This window comes from Mustela nivalis (genome assembly GCF_964662115.1).
Source record: "Mustela nivalis genome assembly, chromosome: 2".
NCBI classification, from domain to species: domain Eukaryota; kingdom Metazoa; phylum Chordata; class Mammalia; order Carnivora; family Mustelidae; genus Mustela; species Mustela nivalis.
The window spans coordinates 11,321,993-11,343,326 of record NC_139021.1 but is presented as its reverse complement, the minus strand read 5'-3'; the positions used below and the strand labels follow the sequence as shown (position 1 = coordinate 11,343,326).

At 35.2% G+C, this 21,334-nt stretch overlaps 1 protein-coding gene across 41 annotated transcripts in view; it reads right to left on the bottom strand.

Moving 5' to 3' along the window:
• CYRIB (CYFIP related Rac1 interactor B) overlaps positions 1 to 21,334 on the bottom strand; it is a 144,194-nt gene that overhangs the window by 19,812 nt on the left and 103,048 nt on the right. For 16 of the 41 annotated variants that reach the window (XR_014308613.1, XM_082719746.1, XM_082719731.1 and 13 more), the window contains 3 exons: positions 13,116 to 13,198; positions 6,142 to 6,263; positions 1,456 to 1,561 (listed from right to left, as the gene is read on the bottom strand). Coding sequence is in view for 26 of the 41 variants with exons in the window: in XM_082719746.1 (XP_082575872.1) it covers positions 1,456 to 1,561; positions 6,142 to 6,263; positions 13,116 to 13,188 (301 nt within the window). In the remaining 15 variants the exon portion in view is untranslated. Of the gene's footprint in view, positions 1 to 1,455; positions 1,562 to 6,141; positions 6,264 to 13,115; positions 13,199 to 14,113; positions 14,197 to 20,096; positions 20,172 to 21,334 lie in introns of those variants that run through there. The other 25 variants (XR_014308612.1, XM_082719726.1, XM_082719744.1 and 22 more) reach the window with 9 other exon arrangements.

The window sequence follows — 21,334 nt, the reverse complement described above, 5'->3', positions numbered from 1 at the left end:
AACATGTAACCCTGACTGGTTTGGCCTATTTTACAATTATTCTTTTCTAACTGGCAAATGCTAAGAGACCAAGATGAGTCTGAGTAGGCCTGAACACCATCCAAAGCAATGTAACTTCAAATGCAGCCAGGAACTAGCAGCACAACAAACACTCTAAATATGAAGGAGTCAAGATGATAATCACAATTAAAACACTTCAGTCCAATGAAGCTACAAAATTACAGATTACAGAGATACTTGATCAAAAGGTTGGCAGTGTGAAAGAACTGACTGTCCTGTTGAGGTAATAAGCTACAATTTTTACTTCTAGTAAAAAAAGGATAATTTGTAACAATACTTCTATTTCAATAATCTGTACCTTTAACAGTCTGTCCTTCATCTAAGAAAAAGAGCAGTTCTCTTAGTTTTTAAAAAATGTAGGCATTTAAAAAAACAACAACAAAAAAAAGTAGGCATTTTTAAAAAATTGTACTTCAGCTTTGAAGTAGGTTGCAGACCCAAGTGGCCTAGTAGCCAATATGAAAGTTATGGAGAGCCAGATAGAAAAAACTAGGAAGTGACAGTGACCTACTGCAAACTATAACACTCAAGCCCTACACCAATGGACACAGAGATGCTTTGCCATAGAGATCGCTCCAGCCAATACCAATCAACTGCCCAAGCTAATGATTTTTCCAAGGCATCTAGAGACTTAAAAACATTCTAATAAACAACAAAACACAGAACTCAAGTAATTACCAATTTCTAAAACCTGGCAACTTATGTCTTTCAAATTACTCCAACAGCTAACTACCTAAATCTTAACCTGCTCTTCCTCCTCCTTTAACAGAAAGGGAATTCCAATTCTGCTTACTCACTATATGGAAGATACAATTCTGATCTTTGAGGAATTTTTCCCACATCAGGGAAAAAGCAAATGGTTTTGAATGCTTTTTGTTTTAATAACTCCCCAGATAATTTTGGGCACATCATCAACTTGCTATTTCTCATCTTGTACCATTTTAGATACATGAACTGACCATAATCAGCAATTATTTTTAAGGACACAAAAATCTAAATAACCCAAGGGCCTGATGATTAGTTCCCACACATGGGACAGGATGTGCTGTAGAGCTGGAGAGAAATTCTAGCACGTGTTTCCAGAACCCTTTAGGCTAAAATAAACAAATAAGAAAGTAAGTAAGTAAGTAAGTAAATAAATAAATAAATAAATAACAAAAATCAGGCATTTCCTTATGGAAATTATAATTTATTGGGGGAAATGGTCTAAATAATTTAAAGACCTAGGTTGATAGGGATGATACAATTATGCTGTAATATTACAGTCTAACAAGATTGCTGTACCTATGTAGCATATAAATTTAGCAAGGTGAATATAAAATACTCTACATTAATTCCTTATCAATAAATGACTTTTTCACTAGGGAAGTCATAATTAGGAAACTTTCAACTTACCTAACCTCTGAGAAAATTCATAAAATGTCTTTAATTTGCCTACTAGTGGGACAACTGCACCCCAAGCCTTCTCTTGCAACTTCTCATCTGCTGGATGCTGGATTGCCTTCAAAATCCAAAGAATAAAAATAGTTAGAGCTTTAAAAATCAAAACAGTATTATTTTTACATTAAAATATAGGTTTCGGCAAACACAGGAAACCCTGGTATACTTGATAAAATATGACCTGCCTTTCAGACCACTAAGCAATCTTTTGTGAACACGGAGGGGTCACTCCCAAAGAAAGGTATTTTCTTGCTTTTATCTTTCTTTTGCTTTTCGTACTCTTTTATGGAACTTAAGGCCTTTTTTTTAAACCATCTGGTTTGTTTTCTCTAACATTTTCAAACAAGCTAAACATGCTATCTGAAAGTTGAAACTCATAACCAAAATGGGGGAGTGTCTGGGGGGTTCTTCTTATAAACATTATCAGGAGGTATCGACTTGTTTAGATTTTCCAAAGGCAACTAGTACTCTGACTCCATCCACACTAAACTGAAAAACAAGAAAGCAAAATAAAATTGAAAGCAGACAGATTTAAGGAATGCTCTGAATAAATAAGCTACAAACTAAACAAATGGGCTATGTATTATTTACACAATGCGTCTTATAAGCTTTCCGCAACATGAAAATTTTGATTTTTTTATGTAAAACTTTTTTTTTTTTAAAGATCATATTCATTTATTTGAGAGACAGGTAAGAGCATGAGAAGGAGAGGGGGAGGCAGAGGGAGAGGGACAAGCAGTTTCCCCATCAAGAGGGAGCCCTGGCAGGGCTGGATCCGAGGATTCCAGAAGTCCAGGACCCCAAGATCCCAAGACGACCTAAGCCTAAATCAGATGCTCAACCAACTAGGCCACCCAGGTGCCCCCTATATAAAATGTTTATGAATTCTATCCAAACACAGTAGGATTCTGAAGTGAATCCCATTTATGTCACTACCTACAATTTTAATATTAAAGAAAATCAGACGTTACATGTAACAATCCTTCTTTCACATTAATATGAATATTTCAAAGGGACTGTGATACTGTCCTGACAAATACGAAAAGTTCTTTTAGCCTCAAGACCCAGTCTCAGCAATGCTTTATATCAAGTGGTAAAAATCTGTTTATTATTCAGGAAATAACCAGACAGATAAAAATTAAAATTTTCTTTTCTTGAGAAGCATATCCAACTTCTCTTGCAAGAGCTAAGAATTATTTTCAAAATAATAACTCATTCTCATAATATCAAAATGGTCTGGCAAACATACCTACTTTCACAACTGAGTGAGTTAACTGCTTCCCTGACCCTGCCCTGCCTGCATTTAGACTGGGACACTGGTTGCTCTTTTATGATAACATCTTATGGTTCTCACTGTAATTGCGATTCCTTTTCCTTTCACATTAGTTTCACTGCGTTAGGCGACATTTCTGGTACAGCACCCAGACAGCCCAACATGCAAAGGACACTCAGTACAGGTTAGCGGTGAGACTGTCATGGAGCAGATATGTTAACTCCCAGCTCCAAAAATGTCACAACTGGTATAGATTCATCAAAACAGTAGCTGAGTGTTCTTATTTCCCTCACCAGTGGCCTATCCTAGACAATAAGCTTTGTTTATTTAACAGATTCTGTATTAAATCAAATTTTATTCTATTTCAATCATGTTTACTAAAATGTTACTTAAACAAAAATATAAGTAATTCCACACCCACAGCACAGTTTTGTACATTTACCTTGCTCTTGAATGATACTGTTTTGGAGAATATTTTCTAAAATGTAATCTAAAAAAAAATTTTATAGATCTCATTTTACAACTGGCCAAATAGACCTCCAAAAAAGGAAACCATTTTATAATAGCACTTTCATTAAAATCACTACCTTCATAAACCAACCAATATTGAACTTTTAACAATTATTGTATATAGTAAAACTGCTTGACAGTGATGTGCATTTATTAGTAAATCTGAACACTTTATTTCTATTGTCTGTGTTTTTTCATAGGTAGAATAGTAGTTCTCCCAAGTTTATTTAAGTCTTTCTATTGACAGTTACTGTAGTGGTATCTGTTCTCTGTATATTTGTATATAATCAGCTTTTATTTGTACCTTCCTTTCTTGTTTTCCTATTATTCTGAAATATGCTATTTCTGCTTATAGAGTTCAACCCAGACATCAATACGCATTCCTCAGTGAAAGTTTCTTCAAAGGCTTGAATAGTTACACACTTACCTTAATCTACAGATTTAAATGCTATTTTGTTTTCTAGCTTACATATTTTTTTATCTATTTTATTTACCTATTTCTCTGTCCTTAATTCCTTTACCAAAGAATTAATGAAGGTACCTTAATAGGTAGCCTGGTAAGGTGAATCTCTTACTATCTCTTGTGATTCTCCCCTTTCCTTTTAGTGTTATTTTTCTATGTAAACTTTAACTCTGTGACATGTATTTATTTGCCCGCACTACCAACCACGGAATGCTACAAGTGCACTGAATATGGTGACGGCGCTAAACTGGGTGACCATAGGGTCCTACGGTACTCCAACCTTTAGTCATTGCCTCTAAAATTCCTGGTTTCACAGCTCCCTAAGTCCTCTTTGAAATGACTCCTAAAGGTTTCCATCATTTTACGGTCTTTTAGAAGATGACAACTACATTCAATTAAGTCAATAGATGCATTTCATTAAGTCAATATAAAGACTATAGTGAGCCTTTCCACAAAGAAGGAGAGTAACCCTTCACTTGGTTAAATTAAAAAAAAAAAAAAATCCTAAGGGCTCTAACCTTAAAAACAGATAAAAGTCTGTATCTCTATAGTTTTTTTCTTTATTGCTTATGGGAAACAACTGTAACCAGCTATCAGAATTCAACCATAAAACTTTAAAAAATTTAATGATATAATACTGAACAATTAAAAATAATTTGTAGCACTGATAATCAATATGAAGACACTAAAACACTTTTAGAACAAACTATGAATTGTTGTGACCTACAGGAAAAGAATTTGTCAATTAGTTAATTAAATCCTGTTTAATCATTTAAATCTTCCATTTCCACAAATGTTTGGATTTTTCAAATTATATTTAAATGTTTAGGATTTGAATTTCACAGAAATGGTTACATGCCTTTATTTACTGAAATCTAAAGGTTTCACTTAAGCTAATGATACTGGCAAGATTCGTCTAAGCTCTAGTATTTATTTCTTCGACAGTTACTAAGTGCTTCCTAAACACTGTTTTAGGTGCTGATGACACACCAATTAGTAAGAAACCAGGTTTACCCTCCTCCTCAAGCTGGAGGTGGCAGTGGAGTTATCAACATTAAATTTCAATAATTTTTTAAAAAAGTGATAGTTACCGTAAAAGAAATGCATGCAAAGCACTGGGGCAAGACAGTAGGGGAAGTAATTACTGGGATGTGAAGGAAGGAAAGTGTACGTGTGTAAGACGTTCAAGAAACAAACAGCCCAAGCCAGGAGAGCTTAAAAAAAAAAAATGAATTCACAATATCTATAATTTCCCTCAGCTCATGCTATCACCAATGGCTAATCTAAACCAGAAACCCTGGAATCATTAACTCCCCTTCTCCCTTATATTAAACATCCAGTCAATCACCAAAACCTGTGGCCCCTTGGTCCAAAACTAAATCGTCTTGAATCATCTTCTGGTACCTACACTTAATTCTGCCTTCATTAACACTACAAATGTCATCAGAGGAATGGAGCTGGTATGCGGACCGTAAAACCAACAGACTGCTCCTTGACAACCTCTGCACTGTTAGTTATACAGAAGAATAGAAGAAGCAGAAGGGTGGGAAAAAATGAAGAAACAGGACAATGCCCTTAAGAAATGCATCATGAGAAAGAAATAGGTCCAGAGGCTAGGGTGTTTCTTTGGGTGGTAGTGGTAGAGGACACCCAAGTATGTGTATATTCTGAGGGGAAGAAGCCAACAGAAGAAAAAACATAGAAGATGTAATTAAGAGAAGGAATAATTAAAAGAGCAAAATTCCAGAGGAGGATGCAGAACAAAGGTAGAGACATTAATCTTGGTACCAAGTAGAGATACCGCTTTTTCTGAAAAACAGAAGAAGTGGAGTAAGAGGTAGTTAGAAACCTGGATGAGTTCAGAGGCTCAGGAGAAGATAATTGAAGAAACCACACTAGATATTTGCTCCATGGTGTAAAGTCATCAGACAGTTGGGGGAGTCCAGACCACAAGGATGACAGCAGCCTTCTCCCGGAAAGCATAGGAGTGGGGAAAAAAATAAGAATAGCAGGACAAAAGGCCACAGAAAGTTATGTTCTCTTCTCTGCCCAAAAAGTATGTATGTATGTATGTATGTATAATAACTAACTAACTAACTAACTAAATAAATAAATAAATGATATAAATCATCCCTCATGGATACTGTAAATTTCAGATGTGAGAGCAACCAAAAAAATAAAATTTTCTCCAACATACATAAATTACATATTCAGAACACCATTTTCCTTTAACCCTTGTATCACTAAAACCACATCTGAAATAGTCCAAGTAAGTGATCATTCTTTAAGTGTAATACTTAATATGCAACAGAGAATTCACAAGTATGTACAAAAGGGCTTAAGAAGAGGGACACAGAGAATTTTAGTTTATTGGAAAATGTTTAAACATCTTTACCTCTCGTATTTCATGGCCAGCTCCTCTATATGATTGCAAATCCTCCAAGATACCTTCTGCATCTTTTAATACTACATTCACCTGATTATAAATTTCCTTCTCAGACTCTGTAGGCTGGGCATCTAAATAGCAGGAAAGCACAAAAAAATTTACAGTCACATGATTTTTTTTAAATAAATGTGTAACTCTAAGCAATGAACAGTCTCAATTTCTAAAGATGGCTCACATCTTATTCAATGTTAACTCCGAACTTCTCAGAAAAGACTGGTAATTTTTTCATACTTCTACAACATTTGAATAGCTAGCCTCAAGTTTGTAAATACACAAGGAGCAAGGGACCATCAAACATTACTATTTGTCTTAAGTTACAAACCATGACTTGGTATATTAAATAAAATTGAGAATTTTAATTCAAAGTTCAAATTGTGATAGTGGTAATAATCACTTTTACTACTATAGTAATCATTACCAGTAATGACAGTAAATGCATGAATAATGATTTATTTTAATGCAACAGAAATGGAAAGCCTACTAACATATCACCTATGGTTTAAAATTGAAACTGCTTTATTTTCCTAGAAAGTTCATTTTAGTGATTTAAGTGTCAATATAAAATAAATTAAAAACTATCTGAAAATGACAGTTGTTAGACGTTCCCCTTTCCTAGGGACCACTTTGAATTCTGTGCCAATGAACTTCTTTGCTGATAAGCACAAGGTCAAAACTCTTGTGGAGAGGAGTTCAAATTATGACACTGTTTCAGAATGGCTAGGCTGCTGAAAACCAGATACTTGCAGCTATAATACTGTCTCTGAAATTCTGAAATACTAAAGCAAAAACGGGTTCTTCGCACACTTAGGGACAGAGAGAAAAATGAAGGGAGAATTATAGTCATAAAAAGCACAATCAGGAACACAAACATATGGGCATTTCTACCACCTGTGGTGTTAGTCACACAGCATATGCTAACAGATGACTAAATCTGGATTTCTCTCTCCTAAAATTGAGGTAGCAGAAACCCTGTTTTTAATAACTTGGTCATTTGTTTCTCTAAGGCTAAATCTTTTTTATTTAATATAATTCTTTTCTTTTCTTTTTGAGAAAAATGGGCAATCTGTGTGAAATGGGAGTTTTTCCTAAACCTTTCCATATAGACCACATTTGATGCTACAGATAAGGCATAATGCACTAAAAATTATAAACATTATGATCATCCTCATATTTTAGAGAGGAACGGTGTTGGATGAATTCCTCCACACAAAAATTTTTCTTATGGAGTCAGGGGAGGAAGACCAAATTGATAATATGAATTCAGAACATTTGGGATAAATCACTTTGTCTACCAATCATATACAACTAGTACTTAGACTTTTCTACATCCACTTTACCTTCCCACAAATACAAAATATATTTATTTCTTTCCTTAGAAAATTTAAAGAAACTTAGTTCACACATGAAACTAGAAGTCCAGATGCCTAAGAGCTGTAACTTTATTTTGCACATGGGGCAAGTCGTAACTCAATTCCATCTATTAAAGCTGCAAACTAGTCAAAAATATTCCAGTTTTTAAAAAAATCAACAGGGTACCAAATTTTAACTTCACCATACTTAAAGAGTACTATGGCAACAATAACATTCATGTGTAAAGTCCACTTAAGAATTTGTGTTCTTGTATCTGTTCCATTATTTTCTGAATCTTTCAGAAATCATCTACTTTTTTAATAAAAATACTGTGACAAAATAATTACACAAGAGGAGCCAAATTAAAAACACTCTGTATCCAAAGCCGTAACGTATATTACTAGAAGTAAATATTTATATTGGAGCTAAATGATTTCTTAAAAATCAGGGTTATTTAGCAGTAATAATTTCTCATATTTAGCCAGACCATATTCTCCAAATTAATAGTAAGACACACACTAAAAAAAAGTACACCTCATAATTTTTATACTTACACCAGATGCAATAGAGAAAAATAATTTTTTAACATGCAAAACAGCAGTTTTATACTTTTTCATATGGAATTGTGAAACTACAGACATAACATCAATAGTAGACACATATCATAGTTTTAATTCATGAAGTGGGAATTCATGACAAGGACAATATTTTGACTGATATATTTATCAAAAAATACTTGTGAAGTTTGGAAATACTAAACTGTATTTTTGGTGTGGTGACTAGCCGTTAACAGAAAAATGTGACACTGAGACTTACATACAAAAGAAACATCATTAAGTAGATTTAAGTAGACCTTGAAGTGGTTAATAATGATCAGAAGTTTAGTAAGTACCAAGAAATTTAAAAATAAAGGAGAAGATTCCAGTTTCCCCTAAGGGTGGAAAAAATACCCAGCACCACACTGATTAAACATTTTTTAGACTGTCACAGGAAAGTCACATTTATAATTTTGAAAGCTGCTGAAGACTGCTGTAGAAATGAAGACAAACAGAAAGTAGCAGACAAGTAATAAGCACTACTTTACTGAGAGCAAGTCATGCAAAAGGGTGAAATACTAGGGAGGGAGAAGGACTATAAAATAAAGCATTTTTTCAAAATATGGTATCATATAATGCAACCAAGACTTGTCACTTTGATTTTTCATGGCAAAGAATGAAAAATTTTATTACTTGAAGAAAAAACTATCACTTAACCAGCTGACAAAAGGACATTCATTTGAATGCAAAATAAAGTATCTACTACTTAGAGTAGTAGTGATTACTCATCAAGCTTAGTTTTAATAGCTGTTCAAGGGAAATTAAGGCATGCTTCAGTTGCTCTTATTATTTGAAGGTAAAATTAAATACTGTAATTTCACACTGGTTTCCTATTAAAGAGTCACTGAAAATAATTGCTAAAATTCAATCTGAATTTTATACAATTTTATACAAAATACAATAGGGGGCAAAGATCAGCTAAAAAAAAAAAAGTCAGAAAGCTAGTCACATAAAAACTAATTGTGATAAGAGGTCACTGTGCTTTAGTTCTGCATTCACTCATTCAGTAAATATTTATGATCTATCTCCCTAAGTTACATTGAAGCAGGGACCTCAATGTATAGCACATAGGCCGTACATGATGTAAACTCAGTCCCAAGCAGATTTTCTGTAATAAATTATTTGCTGAATGATTGAGAAGGTAGAGACACAAATGCACCTCCACCATGAGTTAAAGGAAACTATTATGCATTTTCAACTCTGTATGAATATAATCTTTCATCATTTCAGAAAAATAAATAGAAGAAAATGCCACCAGAATAAAGATATTTCAAAGTATAGGGAGGGCAAAAGCAACTGAAAATATGCAAGAAGTAAAATAGGAAAATAAAATTAGACTAAAAGAGTGGATTTCAGTAGTTTTACAAGATTGCAGGGGACAAGTGACACAAACGACACAAGAATTAGAGGAAATGTATGATTAAATGGAAAGGCACTTTAACAAAGAATTAGAGAAAGTAAGATTCCATTCCTCCTTTACAAATAACCACCTTTATTTACTCTCCTATTCTGGTCTGCCTTGAGATAAGTTAAGTCAAGTTAACTAACAGATACTGAACCTCTAACATTCAGAGAGCACTCTGTGAAGGACAGAAAGGGACATAAAAATAAATAGAAGTCCCTATTCTCCTAAGAACCACAATTTAATGGACTAACAGATACAACAGTTACTCAGGCTACAGATGTGTCATTAGAATGAGCTGTATCATTATCAAATAAGAAATTAAAAAAAAAAAAAACTAGAAGAGGCTATACTGCCCCCAATTCAGTGCTTTTTATATGCTGCCATTAGCATAACTGCTGCCAAATTTTATGGGGGCAATTCTGGGCTTATATCTTAGTTGAACCATTATTCTTAAATAAAATCTTATTACATAGTTATAATTTTAAAAAGGTCCTCTTTCTAGTTCACCTCAAGTAGGTAACAGTCTATTTCATTTAACACAGAATGTCATTTCATGCCTTAAGGCCTTCGTAGATGCTGTTCCTTCTTCCTAACAATGTCCTTCACTAACTTACCCTGAAACATTCTAACTCACCCTCTACAACACAATTCAAAGGTTACCATCAGAAAGTCTTCCAAGATATCCCATCTACTCACTGCTAGGTCAAGTTAATCCCCTGTGATCTATACCTTGAATGGTAAAGGATGCAAAGGAAATTATTAGTTTGTGTTTCTATCGTATTATACTGAGAACTCCCAAAAGGCAGGGGTTGTATCTTTGTTATCTCTGAATCCCCAGCATCCATCTACTGGTTGGCATACCGGAGGCAAGCTACAGACATTTGTTAACTGAACTGAAAAACCACGTATGTGCATGCATGTGAATAAGTGAATCATGATTTAAAGACATTTTCATTCTGTAAACTACAGGATTCCATCAGATCATGTTTTATATGCATAAAAATACTTAATTTGTATACAACTTGATACAAAATGCCAGTATATCTATCTGTATGGAATTATTGCTCTAGCTGCCCAATCATGGAGACACAGTGATCTAGATTTAACCACTATAAATGATCGAAGAGTAAAGCCAAATTACTCTGGTAACCTGAATTATTATTGTTCAACCAGAAATAAACAATGTAGTATGAAATATGCTACTTAAAAAAAGAATGTGGCTTTATTCTCAGTAATCACAAGGAAATGGCAAATCAACTATATTGACAATTCCTAGTCTGCTATGAAGCTGTTGAAGACAAGACCCATGCGTTGGGCTATAGTCACTGAAATAGTCTAATGATAAGATAAACTTTTACAAACGGGAATATGCAACAGATCAAAGATAAAACTGATTAAGAGAACTCAATGTTAGAATCAAAAGAAAACATTTAAGGGCGCCTAGGTGGCTCAGTGGTTGAGCCGCTGCCTTCGGCTCAGGTCATGAACTCGGGGTCCTGGGATCGAGCCCCACATCGGGCTCTCTGCTCAGCAGGGAGCCTGCTTCCTCCTCTCTCTCTGCCTGTCTCTCTGCCTGCTTGTGATCTCTCTCTGTCAAATAAATAAATAAAATCTTAAAAAAAAAAAAAAGAAAAAGAAAACATTTAAAAACCTAGATAAGTAACAACCGGCAAACTCTGGCCGAGTATACAGTATATCAAGTGTCAAACTGAAAGTTCTACATTGGCTGATAAGGAGAACAAATACGTTTTACTTTACATCTGTCTTTAGTTAACACTTCATATATAGTTCTTCATTACTGGTTATTAGTGTTGGTAGCAATTTTAACCTATTCCTGTCACTAAATTAGCTAATTAAATTTTAAGGATAATGGTTCAAACCCCCAAAGACTGTAAAATCAAGACCAAATAATACTTAAAATACTACAGTGAATTCGTGCTTCTCACTTGACCACAACATGATGCTAGGTTTATAAAAAGATCAAGTGCCAAGTCTTGAACAAGATCTTGACTGTATCAAGCCAAGATTCTGCAAATGTAAGGAATTTGAGACAGAATAAAAAGGAGACAGAATAGCAGAAATATATACAAGACCAGTTTGAAACAGATGCAAATAAACTAAAATACAGCTCTAACGTAAGCTGCCTCATCTGAAAGAATAATCTTCAAGTCAGCAATTTGCTTAACATCCCCAAGCTGATTAAAATTCATGCCAGACATGCACTTAAAATGGCACTGTTAAATTGTTGAGAAGGGTCAAGAAAACTAATACTCATTTAATAAAATCTTCCCCTAAGAACCCAACAATTTAATATGGTCCTGATAGTCACATTACTTTTCTTTGCTAGCCTGTACACAGGACCCAAACTGTAACAGAACAGTTCTAGGAATGTAGTAAAATTTAAAAAAAAAAAAGAAAAAAAAATCAGAGACCACAAATAATTCCATAAAACAGAGATAAGCTACAAACTGATTCATATGAACTGTCCTAGTTTAAAGAAAAAATATATAAATTATCCATAAAATAGAATGAATTATATAATATCACATAAACTTAAGTTGATGTAAAATACAAAGACTCTCTGGAGATAGATTTTAAGGGATTTGCTTATTTTGTTTTTAAAACCCAAAAAGGTCTTAAATTTTAAGAATTTAAAAATCTGTTCAAATGCTTTAATCTCAAATAAAAATGCATAGGATCACACAACTTAAAAATTTTTATCTCTTCACCCCTTCCTAACAATTTTCTAATAATGATCAGTTAAAACAGCAACATTCACAGTGAAACAACCATTTAATTTCATTGTTCTCAATCTGACAACCAGGTAAGCTAAAGCGATACAGACAGCCAAAAAGCAAAAGCTCTCCAACATGCACAGGGGTCAATGACACTTACCTGCCACTCTTAGACCATATTACAATAGGTCATGCAACATAAAACAAACAGAAGGCAAATTACTCAAAGGTCTGTGAACCCATTATTTTTCTTTTTATTTAGAGTTAGGAAAAAAAAAAAAAAGATTCCTGAAATACATACATATAATGAGTTTAACTTTTCAAATTAATTATCTGTAAAGATTAAATAATTAAGGTTCACACTTACCTTTTAATATTATGCCCAAATTACTGAGCTTTGAATGGCCTTCATGAACAGATTTGTAATTTAAAATACTTCAATAGATACATAGAGTAATTAAAGCCTAGTCAATTTTTCTCAACTGCAATAAATTTTCCCCCAAATATTGCTTCTATTAACAAATCTCAAAGTAGCATTTGTCCTTTCCACCAAAATTTTCTCATGAAAATTTTCATTAGAGTATCTCCAATTACAAAATAATGTCCAACTAGGAGATAAGACTCTCCTATAAAAATTCAAGTAAAAACATTTTATCATAATTTAATCTATAGAATATGACTTCTAGTTCTAGAAGGCACCAGAAATTTTACTCAAACAATTCATAGCTCAGTCATGCAAAGCAGTTAAAAGATGGCAAAGTAGAAACATTCATTTAGTGCAAGACAGACGCAGTCTACTGCAGGCAAAGAGAAATAGATATAAAATCATCTTCTCACTTTCAAAATCAAGGAAAAAATTTGGCCCCTGCTCAAGGTCTGTGCATGTCAAAACTTTAAGAAGATTCCCCATGTTAAGGTACCTGTCAAGACAAGAATGAGAAAAGAGAAAATATCCCTTTATAAAAAAGAACATCTGAAATTTAAAAAAAAAAAAAAAAATAGTAACAGGGAAAATGTTCATTAGGCCATGAATTCATCCTTCAGGTTACCCAGACTGTGCTCTGGCAGACAGCAAACCGGGTTCTCAGGGTGTTGATATGTAGGACCTAGAGGTGAAATGTGGTTTTCCTGTACACAATGGCACAACTGTTGGTCTAATTCTTCTCAAAATTCTCCCAAGACAAGTTTCATTAATGGCCTTATAATGAAAAATTCTTTAAGTATTCCAATAGTGCTAGTATTCTGAAAAAGAAATTTCTTATCAAGAATTATTCACATGTAATCTTGTTTAATATTGCACTGAAACAAAGATTTATTTCAAAGCCAAATATGGAGAGTTTTGGCCACAGCTCACCTTTGCATTTCATCTTAACATAGCAGAATATTCAGCTTACTTCCTGTATGCCATTCATTAAAGCATATATTTCTAACCAAATTTGGATTACTAATAAATTTGTGGAGGTTGTATAAAGTACTGACTCTGGATATGCAGCACCATACTGATTTTCTGTAAGATTCTCACAGGATTCTGAGCAAACACATTGCTGGGCGTAGTCACCAAGGCATACTATTAGAATGTTCATCATAAGGCTGGTTGCTTCATGGACTAATGAAAGGACGGCACTGGCTACAGACTCAACATGATTTTAGCAAATGAAAAACTAAAGAATTATACATATGATGGTGATGTTTGCCTACGAGTAAGAAAAAAATCATGCAAACTTTGTTTGATCCCCATATTTTATTAACAAATATTCGGGCCAGCCTTCACTGCGGTGTGACCATCTTTCACCTTTACCATTATGCACCAGCTGTGAAGGGCTAAAGAGACTTACTTTCAAAGTCCAAGAAAAAATGTGCTGCATTGTGGTCTATGTCCCTGGTTAGCACCTTAATGAGATTACCCATGCCAGCAAACCTAAAAATAAAAATGGCAACATCATTTAGTTCCAGTAAAAAAATTTTAAGCAGAGGCCTGGGATTTGGCAAAGGCTGGCTTGCTCATAATTACCAACAGGTGCAGGTTTATATACTTCTGGCATTGAAAATTTGGAACAACAAAAGCACATTGGCTCTGAGTTTAGAGCCCTTTCCCTCTTTTCCACACATCAAAAAAGTTACATAAAGCAAGATTGGAAAAAAGATATTTTTACATATAACTTGCAATATTTACATTTGATTAATAACTATGCTAGTGTTACTCCTTTAAAATGTTTGAGGCATATATTCTCAATTTAACATCAAAAACAGATCTCTCAAATAAGTGAAAACTGAAACTATTATTTTTAATAGGGAGAGTTTCCACCCTATTGGGAATACTAGGAAGACAGTATTTAAACCACATTTAACCATTAAAGACCAAAGGGAGTTATCAATCGATGACCCATTTAGAAAGTTTTCCCACACATAAACCAGTATTTCTTACATCTTCTATACTCCTAAAATTAATCAGATTTTTCATTATTTAACTCAAAGATGGATAATTCAACAGTATCAACTATTTACAAACACTCAAAGTATATGACTTGGAACTTAACACAGCAAACAAGCAAAAGGGAGCCAGCAATCATCACAACTTAGTAAGTTTGCAGAGGAAAAACAGTAAAAATTAAGGCATAAGCATAAATCTAGCCCCCCAATCTGCCATCAGTCAGTGAGGGTGGAAGGAACATCCGGGAAACCAGGCTCAAACTATGAAACTGCAGTAACTATAAGGAAGGCAAACTGTGATAGCAGAGGCACCCCACACCCTCCCTTCTCAGTTTCAATTGTTTTTTCTTCTCCAAATAGGGAACTGCTAGCAAATATAAATGAAACAAAACAAAAAAGTAACAGTATTTTTTATCAGTGAAAAGAGACATCTTATTACTCAACCCCATTACAGACCATCTGAAAAGAGTTAGGACTTCTGGGCATCTATACTGTCCATTCCCCCCACCCCTTCCTCTACTTACTCTCTGGACAGTGGCATACTTATCTGACTCTGAGCATCCCAAAGAGGAGCTAATAGTATATGTGTAAGTTATTTGCTTTCTCAGTCAAAGTGTGGTGGACTGACCACACACTTCTTAGAAAATGTTAAAATTTATTCACAAATGATAAACACTGAAAAGTCCTCTCTTCCAGTCGGAGAGGTCAGAATCTATCTTATTTTTGATATTAAAATCCTTCTTACACAGAATTTCACTGGAAAGATTTCATACAATGTTTTACACAGATAAACTGAGAGTAAAAGAAAGGGAAATATTTCATCTTAATTATCTTATCCACTGAAATTCTAGGCTTTTTTATAGACAGAAAATATAAGTGTTTTTCCAAAATCTTCACATCCAAATAAGACCTCAAATTGGTTACCAAATTTATTCAAGAATTGTTTTTTCCCCTTTGGAACTATTTGGAAATAGAGTACTTCACAGCTTTAATTTATAAGTTTTCACATATATATGGAATATCTGTTTCTAAACATATATAAAAGTCCTTCACTAACAAGAACTGAGACCAAATATACAAAGAATTACCTAATGGTATCAAAATTTCAACTACAGATGGAAAATAAGCACAAGAGAGGACTGAAATTATCTTTAAGAGAAAAAAGGCAGCACACCATTTGGTGTTAAGACAGTACTTCTGTGGACTCGAACCAGAATTCCACCTCTAGCTGACAAGCTGTCGGACCTTGAGGATGCCAGTTAACATTTCCAGGGCTCATTTTCTTCATCAGCAAAATATACATACCACAGAAACTATTTTAAAGGGTTATTAGGAGAGTTCAGTGAGATTAAGCACTAACTTAGCACAGGATCTGGCACACAGAAAGCATGAGATAAATGTTGGATACTGTTAACTATAACCCTAGAATTACAAAATTATTTTTAAAAAACAGTAATAGCTCTACTTCTTTAATACAAGCCAGTCTTCAACTTACCAATGAATTTCAATGTCATAAATCACAGTAAATGACAAAGACCACTTATTTTCAAGAATATTGCTGAAATGCTATCCTAAAATTATTCTTACGAGATCATCATCAGGTACAGGAGGAAGGGAGATTAGGTTTCCTTACCTTTTTACTTGTATGCACACAGTCGATCCTCAAGGAAAATACTCAAAATTAGCCAAGTCTGTCTGCTTCATTTCCCTATACACACCTCTGTGAACTTCTTCTACTATGTGGTCCTTCTTTCAAGGCACCCTAGCCCGATGTGACCTTAATCCCCTCAACAAGTACTCAAAAATTTAGAATTTCTTACCTCTTCATCCCAAACACTTAGTTTGAAAACGGCCCAGCTTATCTAGTACAGGTTTCTCAACTGCAGTACTATTAACATCTGAGGCTGAACAATTCTTTTGTGGTGAGAGGACTGTCTCACACGGTAGGACCTTTAGCAACATCCTGGGCCTATATGTATGGAGGCTACATATGCAATATAGCACACAAGTTGTGACAACCAAAAATGACTCAAGATACTATCATATGTTCCCAGGAAGAATCATCCTTGGTTGAGAACCACTGAATGTAGTATGAATGCATACAACTCAGAAAGTTTCTTTACCAAAGAGCACTCAAGAAAGATCTACATAGGGATGCCTGGGAGGCTCAGAGGGTTAAGCCTCTGCCTTTGGCTCAAGTCATGATCTCAGGGTCCTGGGATCGAGCCCTGCATCAGGCTCCCTGCTCAGCGGGGAGCCTGCTTCCTCCTCTCTCTCTCTGCCTGCTTGTAATCTCTCTCTGTCAAATAAATAAATAAAATCTTAAAAAAAAAAAAAAAAAAGGAAAGGAAAAGAAAGATCTATGTAGGCAAACCAAACTACATGTGCCTCTTTGAACAAAAACTCACGGAATTCAGGGAGTTAGGGTGGCTCAGTTGGAGGAGCAGGAGACTCTTGACCTGAGGGGTTTTGAGTTCAAGCCCAACGATGGGTGTAGAGATTACTTAAATAACTCAGGGAATTTTTCAAAGACCTGAAAACAGTTCATTATAATTTATCAGTTATTGTATCTTTTTAATAAGGATAAACGAATAATCAAAACCATATCCCTGTCTTGCACAGTTTAACTCTTTAGCCAAAACCACAATAAACAAAACCTCTCCATCCCCTGATTTCAACAAATACAGTATGGTAGCTGTCAGGTCTGGTAGGTACCAGACCGCCGGGGTACCCCAAACCCCAGCTCTGCTACTTACTTCTAAGCCCTGGAACTATAGTCAGGTTTCTTAATTTTCCCATGCCTCATCTGTAAATCATTAATAATATTAATATCCACTGCAGAGGGTTCATAAAATCAATTAAATGGGTTAACAGAAGCAAAACATGTTGTAACCATGCTTGGCACCTTTTTACTGCTATTGCTATGGCCATGTTAGAGGATCTGTTCCAGTAGCACACCCCCAGGAACGCTGAGGCTTCAGTGTGTGGAAGCCATATTTCCTGCCACAGAGAAAGCCAGTCTGTCACAAAGGATAAAGCCAGAATGCACTAGAGAAAAGTGTCCTGAAGTCACTAATTTCTAATTCCATTTGTTCCTGAACTCTAGGCTGCCATTTCCCTTGGTTCAGTTGCTGGATTTTCCTCTGGCTTTAAGATATCCTAGTTTATTTAAAAAAAAAAAAAAGAAAGAAAGAAAAAAAGATATCCTAGTTTATTTCAACCAATTTCCTTTTTATCTGTTTAGCTGAGGTGGGTTTCTGTCATTGACACCTAAAATATTCTGACTAGTAATATTTCTAAGTTTTAGATTAATAAATGTGATACAAAAGACACTAAGAGATAAAAAAGAGAGTGTTAAACTCGGGCCAAATGCTTTTTATTATTTGAGAGGCACTAGTAAGTAATAAATAGTATAATTTAGAATAATAAACTGTTTTACAATCTGAAAAACTAAATATTATAAATAAACTAAATATTATAAATATCTACTAAATAAGCTAAGAAGAAATGTTACACACAGAAATCAGATATAGGTCACTTCAAATGTTCACAGTATTTCTGGTAAAATTTTGTGATTGTGAGCTCTTATGTTATACGTTTGTTTCCAAGTTGGTGAGTTACCTGCAAAGGAACTTGCTCTTCCTGGCCTGGAGTCTGTGGAATGTATTTTTGAGAGCACAAAAGGCACTTCATAAATACACTAAACCATTTTCCCACAAAACATCTGAAAAGAAGCTTCTTTAATTAGAATAATAGAAGCCAACAGAAACATAACTATACATTACAGTTAATGTACTATCTCCTCCCTTTTTAGAAAATTCCTAGGAGATGCTGTTATTTCATTTACCCTTTTGCGCTCAGGGGCTTTATAAAGCTGTCTCCTCTGCCTAGAATGCTAGTCCCCAAGATTCTCCCACGGCTGGCCTTTTTTTCATTCTTCAGGCCCCACTAATGCCTCCTCTTCAGACGCGATCTGTCTGCCAACCTTATCCACAGTAGATGCCTCCACCTTAGTACCTTCGATCACATTACCCAACTTCTTCCGTCAGCATATTTAACATAATCTGAATTACTTTATTTGTCAGTTTGTTTCACATTTGGTTTATAAACTTACTATTTCTGGGTGGGGGATGAGAATAAAGAAAAACTCAAACACATCAATTAGCTTCCTTATAAATGAGGGTTTCTTAAACTCGGCATTATTAACACTTGAACCATATAATCCTTTGTTGTGGGAGCTGTCCTGGGCACTATAGGATGTTGAGCAGTATTCGTTCCAGGCCTCTACTCACTAAATACCTGGTATCACCCCAGCACCCAGCTGTGACAACCAACAGCACCCCAGATGTTGTCAAATACCTCCTGGGGGGCAAAACTGCCCCAGTTAAGAACCACTACTTTAAATGTATAGCCACTAACATGAAATGCATCCTCAGTTCTGCCCCACTATCCTATCAATCAATCTACTCTCCCACTTCACCAGGTGACCATTCCACAAGGCTTATTTATTTTATATCTCCTCACACCTCTAACAACCTATCTTCCATCCTCAAGTGCACGAAATGACTTCACTACGTTGTCGAAAGAGAGAAAGAAAGAATGAATCATCTACTGTTCTTTCCACCCCTTCTTCACCAGTAACCATTCAGTGTGCCTCTCTGCACCTATTCCCGAGAGACCTGGTTCTCCTACCCAAGGCTTCAGGTCTCCCATACACCATCTTGCCTATCGTCTTCACAGCAAGAACTGTTCACACAAGTTGCCTGTAGTTATTTCTTTCACTTTTTACCTCCCATTCTTTCAATGTTCCAATCTGGCTTTTAGTCCCACCAATATGATGAAGCTAGTCCCTGTCAAGATCCCCAAAGCTTGCATCTGGCTAACTCCAAAGGGCAATTTTCATACTTCAACTTTGATCTCCTAACAGCCTTTGACCCAGTTTATCACTCACTCCTTCCTGAAATATGTTCTTCATCTGACATTTAGGACAATCCATTCTTCTGAGTTTCTGTTCTACTTTAAAGCTGTTCTTTTTCCATACCTTTCCCTGCGGCATCCATAGTTACTTCTTCCATCCTAAACAAAACAAAAACTTTCCTGGATTGCATTTCCCCTTCCAGTTCCCACCCTATTCCCTGCTTCTCTTGGCACCAAAATTCCTTACGAAGAGTTGCTTTGTCTTTTAGTCTTCTCCAACCAGGCTTTTGTCCCACCCTACACCACCAAAATTGTTTTGGCAGGTTCATCAAATAACCTCCATGTTGCTAACTCCAACGGTTAATTCTCAAGTCCTCACCTTACTTCCCCTTTCAGGAGCATCTGACATAACTGACATTTTCTCCTCCTCAATACACTTTTCTCATCAGCTTAAAGGAGAGCCCATCTCACCTCTTCACTGCTGTATCAGCCTTGTTCTTGCCACCATCATTTCTTGCTGGGATTACTTCGAAAACCTCCTAACTGCTTCTACTTCTGCTTCCTGTTACAATGTCTTTTTATTTAAGAATCAAAGCAATCTCTTAAAAATATAAATCAACCACATCCTTTCTCTGCTGAAAAACATGCAATGGCTTACACATGCACTCAGAATAAAATCCAAACTTCTTACCAGGTCCTACAAAAGCCTACATGATCTGTCCCCGACTCACTTTGGCCTCATCTCCCACTACTCTCCACAGCAGCCTGTTGCAGTTTCTCTAACAAAGCAAGGCTTCTCTCTCCTTGGAGCCTCTGAACCTGCTTTTTCCCTTGCCTGGAATGCTGTGTCACACACCTTCAAATGAGAAGCTACTGTGCTTCACAGGTCACAGTTTCAATCAAACCACCCTACAGAAGGCTTTCTTGACTAATCCACCTGTAAAATCTCTCTTTCCTATTCCCAAACTGATGGTTATCACCATCTAACACAGATCTATACCTTTATCTATTTGTGTCTGCCACTGCAAGGTAAACTTTTAAGAAGATAAGGGCTCTATTTTGTACAGCACTCTATCCCAAGCACCTGAAACAATGCTTGGGGATGTACTAGGTAGTCATAAATATTTTCTCAATAAACAAATGACTGAAAATACAGAAAACAAAAATTTGTAAAGTTTTAGAAGTGTTTCAAGAAAGGAGGAGGAAAAACCAAGATAAATACTGACAACTGAAAACTGAATGTAAAAAAAAAAAAAAAAGGCCTGAGAATTTAGAAAGCATGCATGTTTTCCCAGTCAGAATAATGAAGATTCTCTCTCTCTCTCTCAGTAAAAGCCACAGTCTTATGAGCAACAAATAAGAATTTATGAAAGACTAAAAAAATTAGAGAAAGTGACAGATAATATGAATATCAAGAAAGTTTACAGTATGCCCACCTAACTAAGCAAGAACATAATATCCTTCTACAGCCACCAGTATGGCTCCAAGTAAGAATGGAGACTAGCCTACATCATAATTCTGATCTTTGTAAAACTGAACAGCATTGATAACATTAAAAAAGAAAGCTTGGAAATGTGGGTTTAAGTTTTATTTAGTTTCCTTTAGACTGTAAGTCTTCCCCCAAAAGCCCTATTTGGGAATTCTTCAAATCTGAGGAACTAAAAACAGAGTGTTGATCCTGTACTATCAAAATTTTATAAGGAGAACAA